The sequence below is a fragment of the Lichenostomus cassidix genome, chromosome 3 (genome assembly GCF_008360975.1).
Source record: "Lichenostomus cassidix isolate B80296 chromosome 3, HeHo_3.0, whole genome shotgun sequence".
NCBI classification, from domain to species: domain Eukaryota; kingdom Metazoa; phylum Chordata; class Aves; order Passeriformes; family Meliphagidae; genus Lichenostomus; species Lichenostomus cassidix.
In genome coordinates, this window is record NC_139483.1 from 40,500,281 (window position 1) to 40,517,842 (window position 17,562).

General features: G+C 41.1%; 1 protein-coding gene across 9 annotated transcripts in view; it reads right to left on the minus strand.

The window, feature by feature from the left end:
- Positions 1–7,610: 7,610 nt before the first annotated feature.
- TRIM67 (tripartite motif containing 67) overlaps positions 7,611–17,562 on the minus strand; it is a 41,650-nt gene continuing 31,698 nt past the window's right edge. For 8 of the 9 annotated variants that reach the window (XM_085055419.1, XM_085055417.1, XM_085055421.1 and 5 more), the window contains exons 9-10: positions 14,629–14,791; positions 7,611–13,656 (exon numbers count right to left, since the gene is read on the minus strand). In XM_085055419.1, the coding sequence (XP_084911545.1) occupies positions 13,591–13,656; positions 14,629–14,791 (229 nt within the window). In that variant the 3' untranslated portion in view covers positions 7,611–13,590. The remainder of the gene's footprint in view (positions 13,657–14,628; positions 14,792–17,562) is intronic. The other variant, XM_085055418.1, reaches the window with a different exon arrangement.

Sequence of the window (17,562 nt, forward strand, 5' to 3'; positions counted from 1 at the left end):
TGTGTAAATTGTGGAGTAGAGAAGATGTAGTTTTCACTTAGCTCATTTTAAGGAAGTACTTTCTTCAGACAGCGCTAAGTGTGTTCTTCCATTTCCTGACAGTGCACCCTTTGGAGCTGTTTCCCTGGCATTAGGAATGCTGGATATGTCCATTCAGTTGGGAATTAAGCTTGTTCTGCATATTGTCCCAGCTGTCAGTACATGCACTATTGCCACTATGCTCTCTGTCTCAACCAAAATGACTTAAAATTCATGTAGTATCCTACATTAGCAGTTTGGAACAGGTTTGGAAATGGAGATAGGAGTGATGCATACCTCACATGTGGCAGTTTTTCTCTTGCATATCGACAAAAATGCCATTGAAACTGTCTCTTTTAATAGACCCATGTAACAAAGCTAGAAAAAATACTGCTGGAAACCTGTGTATTCTTCCATAGAACTCACTTTACATTGCACTGCTTTTCAAAAAACTATCCCATAAAACTAGCATTTATTGGTAACACCAGTTTTATTGATGTTACTTATCATATTAATTTGAAATGTTTTGTTTTGTTTTGTTTATAGATGCAAACAGTGAATGAAGAGAAAAATGCAATCGGACAAGAATTTAACTTTGAAAAGGTAAGTCAGTAGGACCAGTCTAATGTCCGTGGTTTAATGTACATTTATATGTATTTATGTACTTGAGAAAGCTACGGTGGGACTGATGGGAAATGCTTCCAGAAATGGTTATCTCTTGTAGGTGAGGATTTGCTAATCGGTAATTCTGGCTGGATGCCAAGCCAAAGGAGGAGCAGGCTGGCAGCTGTCACCTGCTCTGTGTGGAGAGAGGCATGTTACAACTCTGTGGCCTTTCTTTCTGATCTTTCAATGAGAATTTGAAGGGGATCACCGTGTGTTACCTGTGCAAAGGTGCTTGAGTTCCCATAATGTTTAGCATAGCTCTTTCAGCCCCATGGTGTTAAATCTCTTGCATCTCACATGGGAAGGAAAAAAAGTGTATTGGCATCTCTTTTTGGAAAAAACAGATGACCCTTTTCCGTTTGTCTTTTTAGTCTCGTGTTCCTACATGAGCATAACTAGCATAGGCCACCTTAGCTATTAATTTGCTTATAGATCTGTGCAAGTTGTTTCATGTGCCCAATCTTTGCTCAGGGATATGCTGTGATCCAGTGGAATCACTGGAGATTCCACTGTCTATGCTAAGAAGAGTGGGGATTTGATCACTGATTTTGAAAAGATCACGGATTCACTAGTGGTTTTGCCTAGGTATCCTTGTATAGTGCTAACTCTGAGTATATGTGTAGTCAAACCACTTCACCATCTGCCCATCCATGTTTCTCAATGGTTAAGAGCTCATTTTTTATGTGGAGGAAATCCATTCCATGTGTTGCTTTGAGTGAAATGGAGAGAATTGAAAGTTGTCCTCAGGACAGTTCTCACCATCCAGAGATTATTTGGACAGTAGTTAATTGCTCTGCAATATAGCTCCAAATTCAGCTAATTTTATTTTAGAGCTCACATATTTCCAGTATTAGCCAGGATTTCTTTGGGAGCATGACTTTGTTGTGCCCTGCCAGGCATTACTTTACAACAGGTTGGACATTATGAAATGGTTGCAATTTCCTGTAATGTTCTAGGCTCGCCTGGAAGTGCACAAGTTTGGAATTACTGGCTACAAGAAGCAGGAGCAACGCATTTGGGAGCAGGAGCGTGCCATCATGCTGGGAGCCAAGGTAGCTGTCCCTTGGTTTGTGCTGGAGGTCACCCAGCTGTTACAGTTCAGAAAAGTGGTAAAGAACATGGGGGGCCTCAGTACTACTCTTTTAAAACACAAGATCCCCTGCTCTGACCCTTCTCCCACTTCATAATCTATTCTGTTTTGTCTGCTTTCTGTAGATGATTAGAAAATTAGTCTGGTTGTGTTATCTGAGTAGTATAGATGAAATATGACTGATAAAGCTGAAAAACTACATTTACTAATTTTTAATCAGGCCATTCAAAAACAAATTGTTGGAGAGAGGGGCTAACATTTTAAAACTTCATTCTTCCAGTGAGTTAGAGATGGAGAAAAGTTTTTAGTTTATCATAACGAGTGTAAAAGAAAAAAAAGGTGTTCTATAGGGAGTGAGATTTTTTCTATCTCTGTGTGTGTGTGTGTGTAAGCCTTGTAGGACTGGTAACAGAGCATTATTTTCTCTCTGTACTGTCTTCACCAAGACAGATACAATTTGTAAGTGTCTACCTTACATCCCTTAAGTCCATTCCTCTCACCCAAAAGGAAAGAAGTATTTCTAATGTTTCACCATGACCACCTGAAAAATACTGTCTGTGCAAGTGTGTGAGTAATTTTTGAACCTATTTGAAAATTTAATCAGTGATATTCCTCCCAATCTTTGTTGCAGCCCCCCAAAAAGCAATATGTAAACTACAGGACTTACCAACAGAAAATGAAAGAGAAAAAAGCAGCAAAGGATGCTGATAAGGAAAAGGTTTGTGAAATGTTCTCTATAAAAAGGCAGCATGTTGGAGCCAGCCCAAGAGCCTGACAGATAATGCCTCAGGTGCAGGAGGAGTGCCTGAGCTTGACACCTGCTGCTCCCCATGGATTAGGTTCCTGGCTCCCACAGGATTAATCTCATTGGTAAAAGCTGGTTGTGAGCAGTATGAAGGCACAGAATTAGGTTTGTGTTGTGGTCAGTTTCACTGCCTCACCCTTTCAGGCTCATAGACAGATGAACGAAATCAGCAGGGGTTTTTTTTGTCCTTTCTTCTTAAGAGGAAACAGAGTGGTCCTCAATTAAAGTTTGTTGCATGTTGTCTAACCACAGAGAGCTGGATCTTCAACTGCTTTTTTATCAGCACAGTTCCATCTAGGATCTTACTCATTATTTAAAGCAAGGGTGAGGTTTCTGTTGCATCCTTCTTCTAGCACAGCCCATCTGGCTCTAAGCCTGCTCTAAGCCTACTCTCTGCCTCCTCATGGAGCCTTCCCATGTAGGTGGGAGCAGGCTGGTGGGGCAGGTAATTGCTCTATCAGCCCATTTCCTGCCACCCTCTTTCCCAGAGACCTACTTCTCCTCCTCTGTCATGTGGCTCAAAGTACATCCAGTGCATGACCAGACACAGCTGAACCCTGTTATTTGGCATCTCCACTCAGCTGGGTGACAGGACACACCTGCCTGGTAGCAAGTCCATCTTCTGACCCTAGGATCTGTCACATGCCCAAGAAGCAAGCCTCTGCTTCTGCACGTGGCAAGGACAGCATATTGGTCATGAGTGAGCTGTACTTTCCATAAGGTGTTGGGAAGGGCTCTGGGCACTCCTGGCAGTGGCTCCATGAAGTGTTTCATCACTTGTTCTGTCAAAAGGTTTCCCAGCTTGCTTTAAGTGCTTTCTGCTCTCTGAAGCAAAGGCTACTGAGTGTTTTATGTATAGGTGGTTGTTTAACTGATGTGGTCTCTTCCTTTTTTGTTAAAATATTTATTTTTAAAAACAGGAACAAAAAGGTGATTCTCTTAAGAAGAAGAAGAAGCAGAAAGAACAGAAGGAGAGGTCAGACCTTTTTGACATGGCTGAAATTAATATGCTCTTGTATAGTCTCCCCAGTGTGTGTTCCCTATGTAACTGCACAGTTTTATCCAGAATTCATGCACATCACAGTGGAATGAAATTCTCCAAGTGTTGAGCTCCCCAAAAAATGGTGACACTGTGCAGTACCTAGCAGTTCCAGAGGCTTCAGTAACGCAGCTTTACTGAAAGTATGTGACTTCTGCCTCAACACATCTTAAGATTGCAGCTGCAGGTCACATGGATGAAAATCCCTGTGTGCAGACCCATGTGCACCACTTAGAGCACATCTGCAAAGCATAGGCTATAGTATGCAGAGGCTTGAAAGTCTCATCCTAGTTCAGCAGGTTCACTCTGTACTCTGTCTTCTTCTCTATACAAAAATCTTCATGTTTCTAGACACTTAAAAATGTAAATCATGCTGTAATGTGCTGCAAATTTTAAATGCCTGTGAAGATAAAATGTTCTGGAGTCATTACAGGCTATGGTTTGATACTCCATAATACCAAACTCTGATTGCATAAATAGTTGACATTTTTCACCATATTAAGCATTTTCATGTGTTTCTGCTGTTTCTTTTAATTATTATTTTTCCTCTTCCTATTTCAGGAAGGCCAAAAGGAAGAAATCAGTGCCTAGCATTTGGCCTGCAGGGCAAGTTGGAAAATTCAGAGATGGGACCTTGATTCTCCAAAGCCGTGACATAAAGAAAATTAAATCATCTAAAGTTACCAAATGAACTTAGTGGTACTGAGTGAAATGGACAATATGAATAAGATAGAATTTACATTGCTACCAACACAGACTTTTGGAGCCTTTCACCTTCCCACCATATTCTAATTTTTAAATCTTACTTGTTATTGAAGGATTTTTATGTACCATTCTGCCTTGGAATGAATATTAGAATTTACCATTTTATAAATAAAAGTAAGAGTTTTTATTTAAAATACAAGCTATTTTCTAAATCAATATGTGCTAAAGAAAACATTTCTTTTTCTAGAATCAGCTTATTGGCTGTAAGTAGAATACTAATCTAATCCATAAATTAATGGATTAGTATATATATGTATCTTTCATGTGGAAGAAATATGGAAAAAGCAATATCTTATGCATTTTGAACCTGAAGTAGGTGTTCTCCAAACATGTATTGGACATAAATCTGTTTCTGTATCCTTATGGATTGTTAGTAGATAGTGGAACTATCCAATTTTTTCTGTCCAGCAAAACCTCTTATTGTTTCAAAACTACCTGCTTTGGAATGAAAACAACATTTTTCTGAAGTTTTTTTCCCAGGAAAGAGTTCGACACTCAACTTGTATATCTCTGTAGACATCTCCAAATAAGCACTTTAAAAGAGTGGTTTGGTGGCTTGATTGGCTGGTTTTTAAAAACAAAACCATGTAAGACTGAGCCAAATGAGCATGGACACTAAATAGCTACTGGTTGTTTCTGGTTAACTCATGTTCGTTTTGATTCCATGCCTTTTAAGGCTTTTGTATTAAATCTTTGCCAAAACTGAGTTTTCGTGCTATTTGGATTTCAGCAATCTGGTGTTTCTGGAACAACAGTGTTTGTCTTCTGTAGCTAAATTTTGTTGTTGTTGTTGCTTTTAAGGTTGTGTGGCCATTACAAATTACAATGGTTAGTAACCTTTCAAAACAAAAGAAACCAGTGTTTTCAGGGGAGACAAAAATAAGGTTTACTGTTAAGTGACAGAGTTTGTGCTGTGTTGTAATGAGATGTGGAGCTTGTTGGAACAGCTCTGGCAGTGAAGGATGTGTACATGAGAAGGAAAACAGTCCTTTCTGCAGAAACTTGTTCTAGGTGTACTGGTACCCCTGTGGGCTGGGAGCCTGAGCAAGGTGATCCCTCAGCCCGAGGTCTGTATCAGCTTGCAGCAGGTAAACAGAACAGCAGCATCAGAGGCTGCCCCCCTCACAGGATGGGAAAGTGTTTTGGGATAGGGAGAGCCACACTGCAGACAAGGATGCTTTCTGGCACGCTGCTTCCCCCCCACCTTCCACCCAACTTGCAGGTCCTGGAGAAGTGCTCTGCCAGCATAGAGAGGACTAAGAGGAGGGAGAGGGCCGGGAGGGATCAAGTGCCAGATAAAAAACAGAAGGGAGTGTTTCTGGAGCCATGTAGGAAGAGGAGGGGTGTGCAGAGTTTGGTTGCTAAATGCTGTTATCACATTTCATAATTGCATAATTTGATTTCTTCTTACTCAGTATTGGTTGCAGATTCAAACTGGAATTAAGAATCCTGTCTGGTTACAGAATTAATGACTTATTTGACATTAAACAAATGTCAAATCACGATGGCATGTGAAGGTGTAACCACTAAGCAAAATTGAGTACAGAGCATCCAGACTTGTTGAGGCAACAGAAGGGCTTTGCATGTTGTAAGATAACGTGTATTTTTTTAATTCCTGGTTAATCCTTGAGCTTAGTTTTCACTGCTCACTTCTTGATAAAGTTTTTTTCAGCTGCCTTTGCATATAATGTGGGATTTCATGTTCTCCATCAGCTTTGCTAAGTTAAAAGAGTTCACTTTCCATCTCCACATCTCCCAAAAGGTATTTGGGAGCAAAACTTGGTGAGAATGGTGTCTAAATTTTGCAGTCAAGCTTGTATGGTTTGTAAAGGGTTGAATAAAATCAGTTCTTAAAAAGTTGAAAACTGAAATCCAAGTTGACAGTGGAACACAGAAGTTTTGGGTAGAAGGAAATGAAAAGTTTGTTCAAAGTTTTCCATCTTCACACTTGTTTAACATTGGTATGTGTGCATTATGAAAGGCTTCTGTTACATGGACATAGGTTTGCTTTTTCATATCAAGTCTCCAAGGTGATTTGAGCTGGGCATGCTACATTCTTGTAGAATGCTTTGCTTGGGTGAACATGGTACTTTCAATCCTGTTTTGTTACTAGATGCATCAACAACATGGACAAACAAGGCTGTTGAGAACCTGTTGCACCTCACGTTTCTCTGCGCTGGTGTGTGTTGGTGATTAACAGAGTATTTAAGTGTACAGACAGCAAGCTATGTTGGTTTTGGGGCAGGTGCTGATATATGAAAGCCAGTATTGGCTGAATAACAGATTGATTACGGGAAGAGGAGAGCAGGGCACATCTTACTTTGCTCTCTGTCTGCAGTTGCATAGAGAAATAAGGTATAAAGGAGGAATGCAAGGATTTCTCCTTATCTGCTCTGTTTCTCATGATTTTTCCTATTACAGTTATTTTTATTCCCTGTTTCCCTACATGTTAAGCTACATGTGATTGTCTTTTCTCCCAGTCAAACCCATTGCCATAAAGGAATTGATGACAAGTTGTTGTCTTGCAGGAGAAAAAACAGGCTGGGATGGATGGTGTCTCCACACTGTTGTCTGTACTTTCTCCTGATTGTCTTGGCTGTGTTCCTGTTTCTTACCCTGGTGCTGCTGTGTCAGAATGCTTTATTCTGCCTTACCAACAGTGAAGGTTGTGTAGCTTTGAGAGGGCCTATTTGCAGGGGCTGGGTGTGCTGCCTGTGTAGCGCTGCTGAGTTCCTGCTTGATACAGGTGTGCAGCTCCAGGACGATAGGTCATTTTAAACCATCTCACAAAGTCTGTGTCTTCCCTGCCCTGACAGGCTTTCTGCCCAGTCTGACTTTCACACTTACCCAAAGGGCTTTCCAGTCAGATCCTACTGGTGCCACAGTTCTTTCCAGGCTCTGCTTATTCCAGTGTCAGAAACTTCTGGAGATTAGGAAATCATCCAACGGGGATTGCAGCTCAGTAGGAGATCCTCAGGTGTTCTATAACCAACATGAGCCAGAGCTAATGAAGTGGTGCTGAGAAGGAGAGGTGTTTCATGCCACTGAATCAGGGTACGTCTGAGGTTGAGGCACAGATGGTTGCTCTGAGGAAGGACTCTTGGCTTTCTCCATTTACTGGATTATTCCTGACTCTGGTAACAAAGCAGTATCAACAGCAGGAGATAGGCATGCAAACTGTATTAATGCTTCATCTATGTTATGGGGTAATATTTTTTAGTAATAAATTGTAATAATAAATAAGGTACTGATGCTGAATTTGTTGGCAATGTTATAAGAATTTATTTAGAAACTGTAAAACAGCATAAACTTATATGTCAGATTTTCCAAAAGGGTAATAATAGCAATAATACACAAAATTTTAGTTGGACCAAAAGACAAAAAGCAGTTTGGTTCTAATTCAAAAAATACAAACATTTGCTACAGGTATAAAATTATAAAAAGTTTGTATTTTCTTCTTGATCTGGTGACAAACACATATAGCAGAGATGTATATTTCACCAGCTCCAAATTCATATAAGCTATGGGAAATGACAGTAAAAAAAGAAAACGTTGTAGTTAAGAAGAAAACATAGAAACAACTTTGTGTCTTTCATTTAACCAGAATTGAACACCATTATCTTATTCCTTTGCACTTTTTTGGTTGCCAACATTTAAATTAGTGTTACTCATGCTTCATATAACAATCAGAAATAACAGCAGGTTTACCTCATGCATTTATTTTTAATATTCATCACATAATGTCTTCTCACCATGCTACCTAGGAAGGTTAGTGTTTTTATTGACAACATTTAAGGGAAGTGGAGCATAAAGGAATGCAATCAGGATCCAGGAATATTTCTATCTACTGCTTCACAGGAAAATGTTAGAAATCCTCCAATTAGCATAAAAATATTTTTAATTAATTCTGCTTGGAACTGTTTGCAATAACAGATGTAACAAAAAGGTCATTTAACAGAAGGGGAAAATGCTGCTGAGTGCCTCTGTCAGTGACACACACGTCTGTCTCCTGTATTGTGCAAAGATGCAGGAGCCCTTCACAGCTAGTCTCTGAGGTTTGCATATGGGCTTCTGCACCTGAGAAGAACAAGTGTGTCTTAATGGATTTGTGCTTCAGCCTGCTGCTCCACCTGGTTGGGTATGTGCAGCTTTCAGTAGAACTGGGCAGAGGAATCACCAGAAATGTTGTCAGTAAAAACTAGAAGCAGCTCATGATTTTTTTTTTCTAAAAAAAAAAAATAAAACTCTCCATCTTTGATAATTTTCAGTGACAAGTGCCCTTTACATTTGCAATGTGGTTGATTTGTAACTGTAATCTCCCTTCCAAAGTTGATCTAGCCAAGATACTTGGGGTTTTCATATTATCTTGCCTGGTTCAAAACTCAATTATTGGTTTTGCTATTTAAGCTGAATGCTGCAAAGCTGGTAAGGCCTGAGATAAGGTCTAACAACTCTCCTTCCTCATCTTTCCGTTTGTGACCAAAGGACAGACTAGATGGCACCAGTAAGCTGCTGTTACAGGGTTGTGGAATTTTGCATCCCTTCTCACAGGGATGGGTGATCTGAATCTTGGTCCAGAAATGCACTGCCCCTTGCTGGCAGTTGCAAACATGGTGTTTTTCACACAGTGGTGGTGGCAGCTTAGCCTTAATCTCATCTCTCTTACCTTGTTTAAGAAATATTATCATGTAAGAAAGAAAGAAAATAAAGCTGCGTCTCACATTTCTTCTTGCTCTAGAACAACTCGGAAACCAGAGTATGGGGTGCTCTCTGCCATCTTTACTAATTACACTTTGAGGAAAAAAGAAATAAAAAACAACTTACACAGCACTACCACAGAACTCTATCACCAGCCAAGAACAAACTACAGCAATACACTATCATGGCATTATTTACAACATGATGGAACATTATGCATATAATAAATTACATTTAATACTTTTCCTCTAAAACTCTGATGTATGTAATCTGATGCTTATTTTATTTATTTTGTTCAGTCCAATATATTATCCTTTATGTATCTTAAGTGCATAGGCAAGTATAGGAGATGACAGTGCTGTTTGCCTATCTTTTCTATGTTTTTAGAAACCGAATTGCTTTCCAAATTTGCAATACATCACAGTATGTTACTGTCCTCAGTGACATTTATTTTAGATCACATACCTTTCCACAGCAGAAGGAGCAAGGGATTGTCAGCTATGTCTGTGCTTATATTGAGATTAAGTCTTACTAAGAGATCTTCTTGTGAGCTTTTTTTTTGAGTTGATGAAGGAAAAGATAAAAGTGGAAATTGTATAGCATTGCATGCCTTGGGAAGTGTGACAGTGCTCCTGATGGCGTGCTACTTCTGTCTGTTCCTGCTGAACTTAATGGAAATTTGCAGAGGAAAGAGTCAGGAACAAGGGTCACAAAAGACTAAGATTGGGGTTCACAGGGATAGGTGAAAACTGAGAGTCCTTTGTTGCTCTGCAGGACAAAGTTTGACTGCTGTATTTATTTTGCAGCTGTTCAGAGTCTCCAAACCATATGCAGAAGTCATGCTTTGTTATGTTAATAAGGGGAGGGCCTGTTTGTGTTTTGTTGGTTTTTTTAAAATATTAATTCAATTTACAGCTACCTTTTGTGTGCTCTGTGCCACAGTGGATGGGATTCATCCCAGTTCAAAAGGCTTTACTCTCCTGCTAATAAGAAGCAAGCTGGCCTCTAGGATCTGAAGGGTCCCATGACAGGCAGCTTTGCATGGGCCCAGGTGCCAGAGGAGCTTGGAGTCCCAGAGAGCTGCAGAAATACTCTGAAGAAACAAAAGAAAGCAAGAGCATCCAAAGTGGTCCCCTTGGGTATCTGTGCTGCTCTTCTGCTCTCTGGGTTCTCCCTGGACAGTCAGCAACACAGTTCCTGCAAGGACCACACTGCAAGTTTCTGCAGGGGCTAAAAGCTGACTCCCTCCTAAAGAAAGGATTTGGAGGAAACAAGAACTGGCATAAGAGATGATGTAGATGAAGAATGTGCAAACTGCTGGGTTTATAATGAGATGGACCTTGGAGAAGTTGCCTGCAGAGAAGGAAACTAGCTCCAGCCTGAGCAGAGCAGTGGGAGTATCTTCTCCCTACCTACTGCTGCTCTGCAAAGGGAAAATTCTGCTCTGCTTTATGTTCAGATGGCCCCTGCATGCTCTGCGTAAATATTCACGTGTGGAATTTTAGTTTCCTAGAGTAATCTTAACTACTTAAGCATTATTTCTGTTAATCAAACTATGAAAATGTATCCAGCTGAAGTCACAAGAGTGCACTCTATGAGGATAACTGGTTTATTGCTACAGGCCATGCCAAATGTAAGTCCTTCATTGTGTACACAACCAGCACATGCAAACACTTTGTTTAGTTTTTGACCTAGGGTAGTCTTACTAATGCAGGTAGCCTACCTCTAACTGTATTCCTTTTAATGTATTTGCATTTCTGCTAGGTTAAAAGGAGACTATAATGGTAGCTACCCTACTTTTGTGAATGTTAGAATGTAGAGGGTAAAAACTGAGCTTCTCTACTTACTGTTGCTACCTACTGTCCATGTATTCATTAGAAATTAGCAATGTGTCACTCAATGTGTTCTTCTCAAGATATAATACACCAGGAATCGATACCAAAGCAATTATGAAAACAAAAACTGAGTACTGCAAACACTTCTAAAACCCATTCAGAATTAATTTTAAACATCTGGCAATGGTTGAAGATTAGAAATATCTAAATTCATTTGAGTTTCCTTTACAGAAGTCGGGAGTAAAGACAAAGGTTCTGTCCCAAAACAAACAATGCCCTGTCTTTTTCAATACACGTGAAAGTGGAGTGCCTCCCATATTAAAATTATCACAGGATGTTTCCCAATATAAAAAACCTATGTGCAATCTATGTACAGTATTCCCATACACTGCTCTGACTGGCAATACTCAAAGCCAATGCTCTGATTACAGCTGTTAGGTTCATAGAAGAGCACACTCAAGAGGAAATTTGGGGTCTGGTAGCGTTCTAGCTGAGGTAGGTTAAAACAGACCTGCTAATTAGAAAATCTTGCATGAGTTCATATGGTATTGAATTAAACCGAATATTATAACACAGTTGGTCTCTGACATTCTTTACAAAACCAAGATGAGCATAGACCAGTTGTTCCATTGTCTACAAGTTTACTAATACAATCTGTTCCACACTTTAAAGGAAGTACCTTTGCTTTCTCACTTAAAAGCATATGTCATTTTTTTTCCATCACTGGTTTTATTTCCTATTTCAGTCTTGATGTTGCTGAAGGTGCGCTGCTGGTCTGCAGGAGAGGTGGGCTACAGGATGCTTGGTTGGTTACAGGCAGCAGGATGGCAGACTGCTCTGTGTCTGTGCAAGAGCCCAGTTCTGTTCTGGGCTGCCTTCCCCCTCCACAACCGCTGTGAGGTGGGATGACCCAAGGGAGGATTCTGGCTGCTCTGCCACAGGGAAGCCTTGCTATCACTCAGCACTACCTGAGTGATGTGCTCCAGAAAGAGACCAGAAGTGGACCTGCAGCAGGATATCTGGGGGCTGGCTGGCTGCCCAAAGGCAGGCCTGGGCTGTTTGTCCTGTGGCTGTGCTTTAATGCAAGGCAGTAAGCTGGATTTTGGTTAGAACATTTTTTTTCAGGTTTAATAATTACATGCCTGATAACAATATGCATGTGCGTATATGTATGCTTGAAGAGGAAAATTTGTATAAGCAGCAGGATTTTTAAAAAGGAAATAGTACATTGATAGGATTTGAGAGTTTATGCTTTTCTTGTTTGATAGCACCACACTTCTATAGGGTTAGAGTGACAAGAGTCCAAGATGTCATGGATTCACCCAGTCTGCTGCATCTTGTCCTCACACATTGCTGCTACACACACACACACTTGCATACGTTAACTGGGCTCAGAGGAAACGAAGCACACAGGCAAGCCAGTGTGTTTTCTGACAACTGCATGCAGGTGACAGTGCCATGGCTGTGAGAAAAGATCACTGTCAGTCAGACACCAGCTGTCACACGCAGCACCTGAAATGGCTGCTTGTTTTCATGGGAGATGCCAGGCACAGGTTAGGTCTTGCAAAAGATTTATGTCCCAATCCAGAAAAATTCTTGGGGACAGGTTTTGCATTACTGCTATTAATCTCTTTCAAGTGTTTCATTATGATCAAGACATTAATTGGCTCACAGTAATCTAATAGAAAATTAAGGCTTCAGATCTCAAAGCTACATTGGAACTACAGCTGCGCAGGGTTTATCAGGATCAAGGATGGAAAGCAGCATTTCTCAATGTGGGAGACTTTGCGTGTGTCATATTTAAATAAATCTCAGTTCAGTTCAAAGAAATCTCCCCTGCACTGTTTTTCAAGAGTTGTGCTGATAACCACAATCAGATCTTCTGTATGTCTCCACAGTCGTGCCTAAATAACAAACACTAAAATGTATCAAGGATGTTTTTCTCTCTATTTTCTGTATCTGAATTCTGCACATATCATGGTGTTAGCTAAAATGAGCTCAACTGTTTCATGGCAGTGTTTGGGAACCAATCTTGTTCTCTTTGCAGATAATAAGGTAAGTTCTACCACTGAATTCTAAGGGGACATTATCCAATAGCTTACTGCAGTCTAAAGCCAGAAGGAATAATTAATGGTCATTTGACCCCCTGAATATAATTGACAACCAGGAATTCTTGAGCATATAACCTCCAATTCAGCTGTCAAAACATATGCTTTTTTTTATTTAAGAACTTCAGGTGGCAAGGGAATCCCGTTCATCTACTGGTAAACTGCTCCAACATCCATTGTCCTTCAGTCTCACCCATTTTATCCAGCATCCCTAATATTTAAGCACAAATCCAGCCATGAGAGAGAAAATACACTCATTTAACCTTTTGCTTTATAGATGTGAGTGTCTGTGTGTGTGTGCACATGTGTACATATATATGCAATGCAGAGTAGATATGTTCAGGTACCTTTCTGCAGCTGAGTGCCAGTTCAGTGGATGTGCTTGCTATGGCTGTTAAATTGAAAATGGAGTGGACAAGCTGTAACCAGCCAATTATTCGGTGAGAAACATGCTGCACAGTGTTTTAAGTCAGGAAAGAGAATGTTTTTTTACTGACTTACTGAAAAGTGCCAAAACACACCGAAAAAGCTTACAGAATCCAGCACAGTGTCAGGCAGGGGCTTCATTAGTTGTTGGGCAACTTGGCCTGTTTTACACATTGTGGCACCTCCAGTCCTGTGTGCAGGGTCACCTGCACAAAAAAGAAATAACATTAGATTCAAAACTAGGACATCCTCAGCAAAGGGCATTTGTGAAGGCAAAGTGCAGGTAAATGACATGGAAAGGGCTGTGGGACTGCAGGTTTGAGTTTAAATCAAGACTATTAATGGAGATGACATCTAGCCCTGAAATAAAGAAGTCTCCTCCCGCCTTCCCTCCTGAACACTTTGGGACCTAGAAGCCAGGTGTCTGTATCTTCTTCCAAATCTAGCCACCAGCTGTATGTATCTAGAAGTGCTGCTGGGTAAGTACAAGGTGGATGGGGTCTCTGCATGAGGGACCCCAAGTGCTTCAGGACAGAGATCACACAGAGGAGCCCAGGTACATGAAGAGTGCTCCACCCTGGCTGCCTTGGTCCTGCCTGACCTAAGCTGACTTCCTTCAGTCCTCAGGCTCCTGGGTATTTCCACAGGTTCTCCCTTATAGCACAACCTGTTTCTGTCCATATGCAGTGGTCTTGAAGTAAAAATGTATTATATTTAAAGACTTCCTCCAGGAGGAAAACCTCTTGTACATAGAGCACAAGAATGATGTGCTGACTGGGTCTTCTCCATTGCACTAATTTTCTGACCTACGTTGCCTTTGCTCTCCTTACCACTGTGCTGCTCACACTTCAGTCATTTGCCAATGTTAAAGATGTAGGAGGAATTAGGATGGCTTTTAGTCAAACTGGCAGGGGAAAACCTTAGAGACACTGCTTTCCAAGAGGAGTGTCACAAGAAAATCAGAACAGGAATTAGTGAATGCAAGTATTTTACTGTTCTATGGCATTACTCTTCACATCAGTCAGGCAAGGCAGAAGGTCAAATGCAGTCCAAAAAGTATGAGTAGCCTAGATATAAGACTGAGAGGCAAGGAACCCTTATCTGCACTGACTACCTATAGATGACTTTATCATCTCCTTTAGATGGAATGGGTTTGTGGGGCTGGACTGCAGATTTACCTGGACGTTTCGATTGAGGCTCAGTGCAGGCATGAAGACACCCTCGATGTTTTCGAATGCTGGAGGCCCCTGCTGCTGCCCATTTATGTAAAAGGTCAGGTTGTGCTTGTTCAGATCCAGGAGAACACCAACGGTGGCACCTTTGGAAACTCCTCCTTCAGTCCTAAGGTACAGAGGGACCACACAGTTGGTGAAGGCAGAGGGCTACACTGTGCTGCTCTCTCTCTCTTTGCTTAGTAAGGAGCCAGCCTTACTAAGCTAAGGGAGCATGGAGCAGCACAGTGAAATGATTATCCCTGAGGCATTTGGCAACGACTGATCCACACCTTTATCTGAAGCATATGTACCACATCCATGGGAGCTTGATTAGTGGATTCTAAAGAGAAATTAGATCCACCTCTCCTGCAACTGCAATTTAAGAGGTGAAAATGGGGTCCAGAGTCAACAGGTACCCTCGGCTAATGACAAACGGTGGGGTGAGCCAGTGGAGTCCTGGAGACATGGCACCTAAGAGTATCCCTGCTATAGTGAAGTGATTCATGGCAGGAAATGGAAAAGCAGGAAATTGTTTTGCTAGGTGTTCATTTCTAATCATTGTGCCTGCTAAAAGCTCGAGAGAGACTTCCATTTCAACTCCTCACCTTGGCATGCTCTAAGGGCACCCAGATTTCCAGAGCCCAGGGAGCCAGCCCAGGTACAAGAGACAGTGGGTTGGGGGAGGAAGGGAAGTTGAGGCTGGTTAGGCATAGCTGTAGCTCCTGATTGACAACGTGCTCAGCTATAGGACTGGGAGCTGTCTCAAGCGTGCAGGCACAGTTATTAATACCAGTGATAATTGGTTGTGTCAGGAGCAGCTGCTGAGAGCTACTGTACTATCAGAGCTTGCCAGGACAAACTCGGCCAGCCATTACACGCTTGAGCAACTTGACATTAATGCACTTTGACTTGGGGGTTAGTCAAACTCAGTATTACTTTAAACAACACTGAGCAAAAATATCCACTAGATATGCAGATTGGCCACAGGCACTGCTATTCTGCTAATATCATGGAGCTCTGTGATGGATTTACAGGCTGACACAATTTGTTCAGGGTAAATCAGATTTCAAATAATTTGCAGTAGAAAAGGAAGCAGCTGTCTTTTGTCCCATGCACTCGCCTTAGGCAAACAACATTCACAAGATTAATGCTATTTTATCATAAAATTTATCACAATAGGTAGGCAAAGCATTAAAAAAAGGGGGGGGGGGGGTTGAAATATGATTAAGTATAAAGTGCAGGGTAAGAAATTTTCCTCTTGTCCACTAGGTGTCACAGATTGTTTTCCCTTAGACTGAATGTGGCACGTGGCATTTCATCTGAAGGTAGATTACAGAAAGCTGTTCTGACTTCTCCATTTAAAGCTCTTCAAACAATAATAGTATAGCTAAGAATCTGAGATGTGTTAGATGTGAAAATTCACTGTTCTTAGGTTCCTTTGATTTGCTTTCTTGTCCTATTAGCATCAATAGGTTTCTCTTTGAGCTCTTTTCCAAAATAGCAAAGTAAATTGTTTTGCATCAAAACTTAAAATGCTTACCTACCCTCAGTATCTCAGTATACAGACTGTTTTTATTAAAAGCCATTATGAGATTGCAGGAAGCAACAGTACTATGATTTGGAGCTATTTACAAACAAATCACTATTTTTTCCCCTCTGTTTAGGAACAGCTTTGATTGTAGGACATCAAATTTTAGATCCTGTTTTTATTACATCCTTTTAAATGACCTTGATTCTCTTAGGGAAACAGAAACAGCAACTTTGCCTTTTTGAAATTATGATGTTCTTTCCTATATGATAAGTTAATGTGTTTCTTGTGGGTTAATTAGCTGTGTGCTGCACAGTGACATTGAGTGACACCTCTTCAGCCCCTAGGGACAGCCACACTGAAGAGGAGATAGATTCTGCCTGCAGATTCCAGCCCAGGCAGGGGCAGGACCTAGCTGTGAGCCCTACAGGAGCCACAGGGGTGTGGGGGCAGAGCAGAAGGATGGGAACCTTCTCACTTCCTTCCTGCCCCAAGGCTGCAGGAATTCAGCAGGTAGATTTCCCCATTCCTACACAGCCATCTCCCCACAGTGAGCAGCTGGCTCTGGCAGGACTAAAGAAGGGCACACACAGACAAGAGCTCTTCACCACACTGCTGCCAGGGAGGCTGGACTTCTTCTGAGACTGAACAGCTGAGCACCTTACTGAGCATCCCATGCTTTCCTGGGGAACACTACTTTGAAGACTCCAGCACTTTTTTGACTATTTGCCTGGTTGCTTTCTTTAGGAGGAGTGGGAGAGTCCATTTTATGAGAAAACTTGTGCAAGGCATTTCCTCACTCTTATGTACATCATTTAGACAGCATTACAGAGTAATTTTTCTAATAAATACTTTTATTGTGGTAAAAGAGGCCAGCCAGCTCAAGAGACTCAAACTGATGTTTCTCCTTCTTGGTGCACTTCTGTGGCACCATGGAAAAAGCTACTCCTTTACTGTAATGCATTTTTAAGCTACTTAATGACACACCCCAGAGCCCCAGCAACCTTTCATGTAAAAGGAAAATACAACTTTTTTTGTTGCAATACTTCCCTCAGCAAATGCTTAGTATTCATTAAATGACAATCCAGTCCTGGAGATAGGCAACACTGTTTCATTTTTTCAGGTAAATCCCATTTGTCCTGCACACTTTGATTTCTCTCTGCAGTGAGTCCTGAGTGCAGAAGTGCTCTGCAGAAGCCTGGAATGGGAATTTGGTTACCACGAAAAATGCCACTGCCTGTGGCAGTACAGACTGTTATTCCAAGAGGCTTTCAGTAACAGCTTGGACAATGTGCAGAACAGGATTGCATGAATTGGCCTGAGGAATTAAGAAGAGTAGTTTCACTATTATTTAAAAACAAACCTTAACA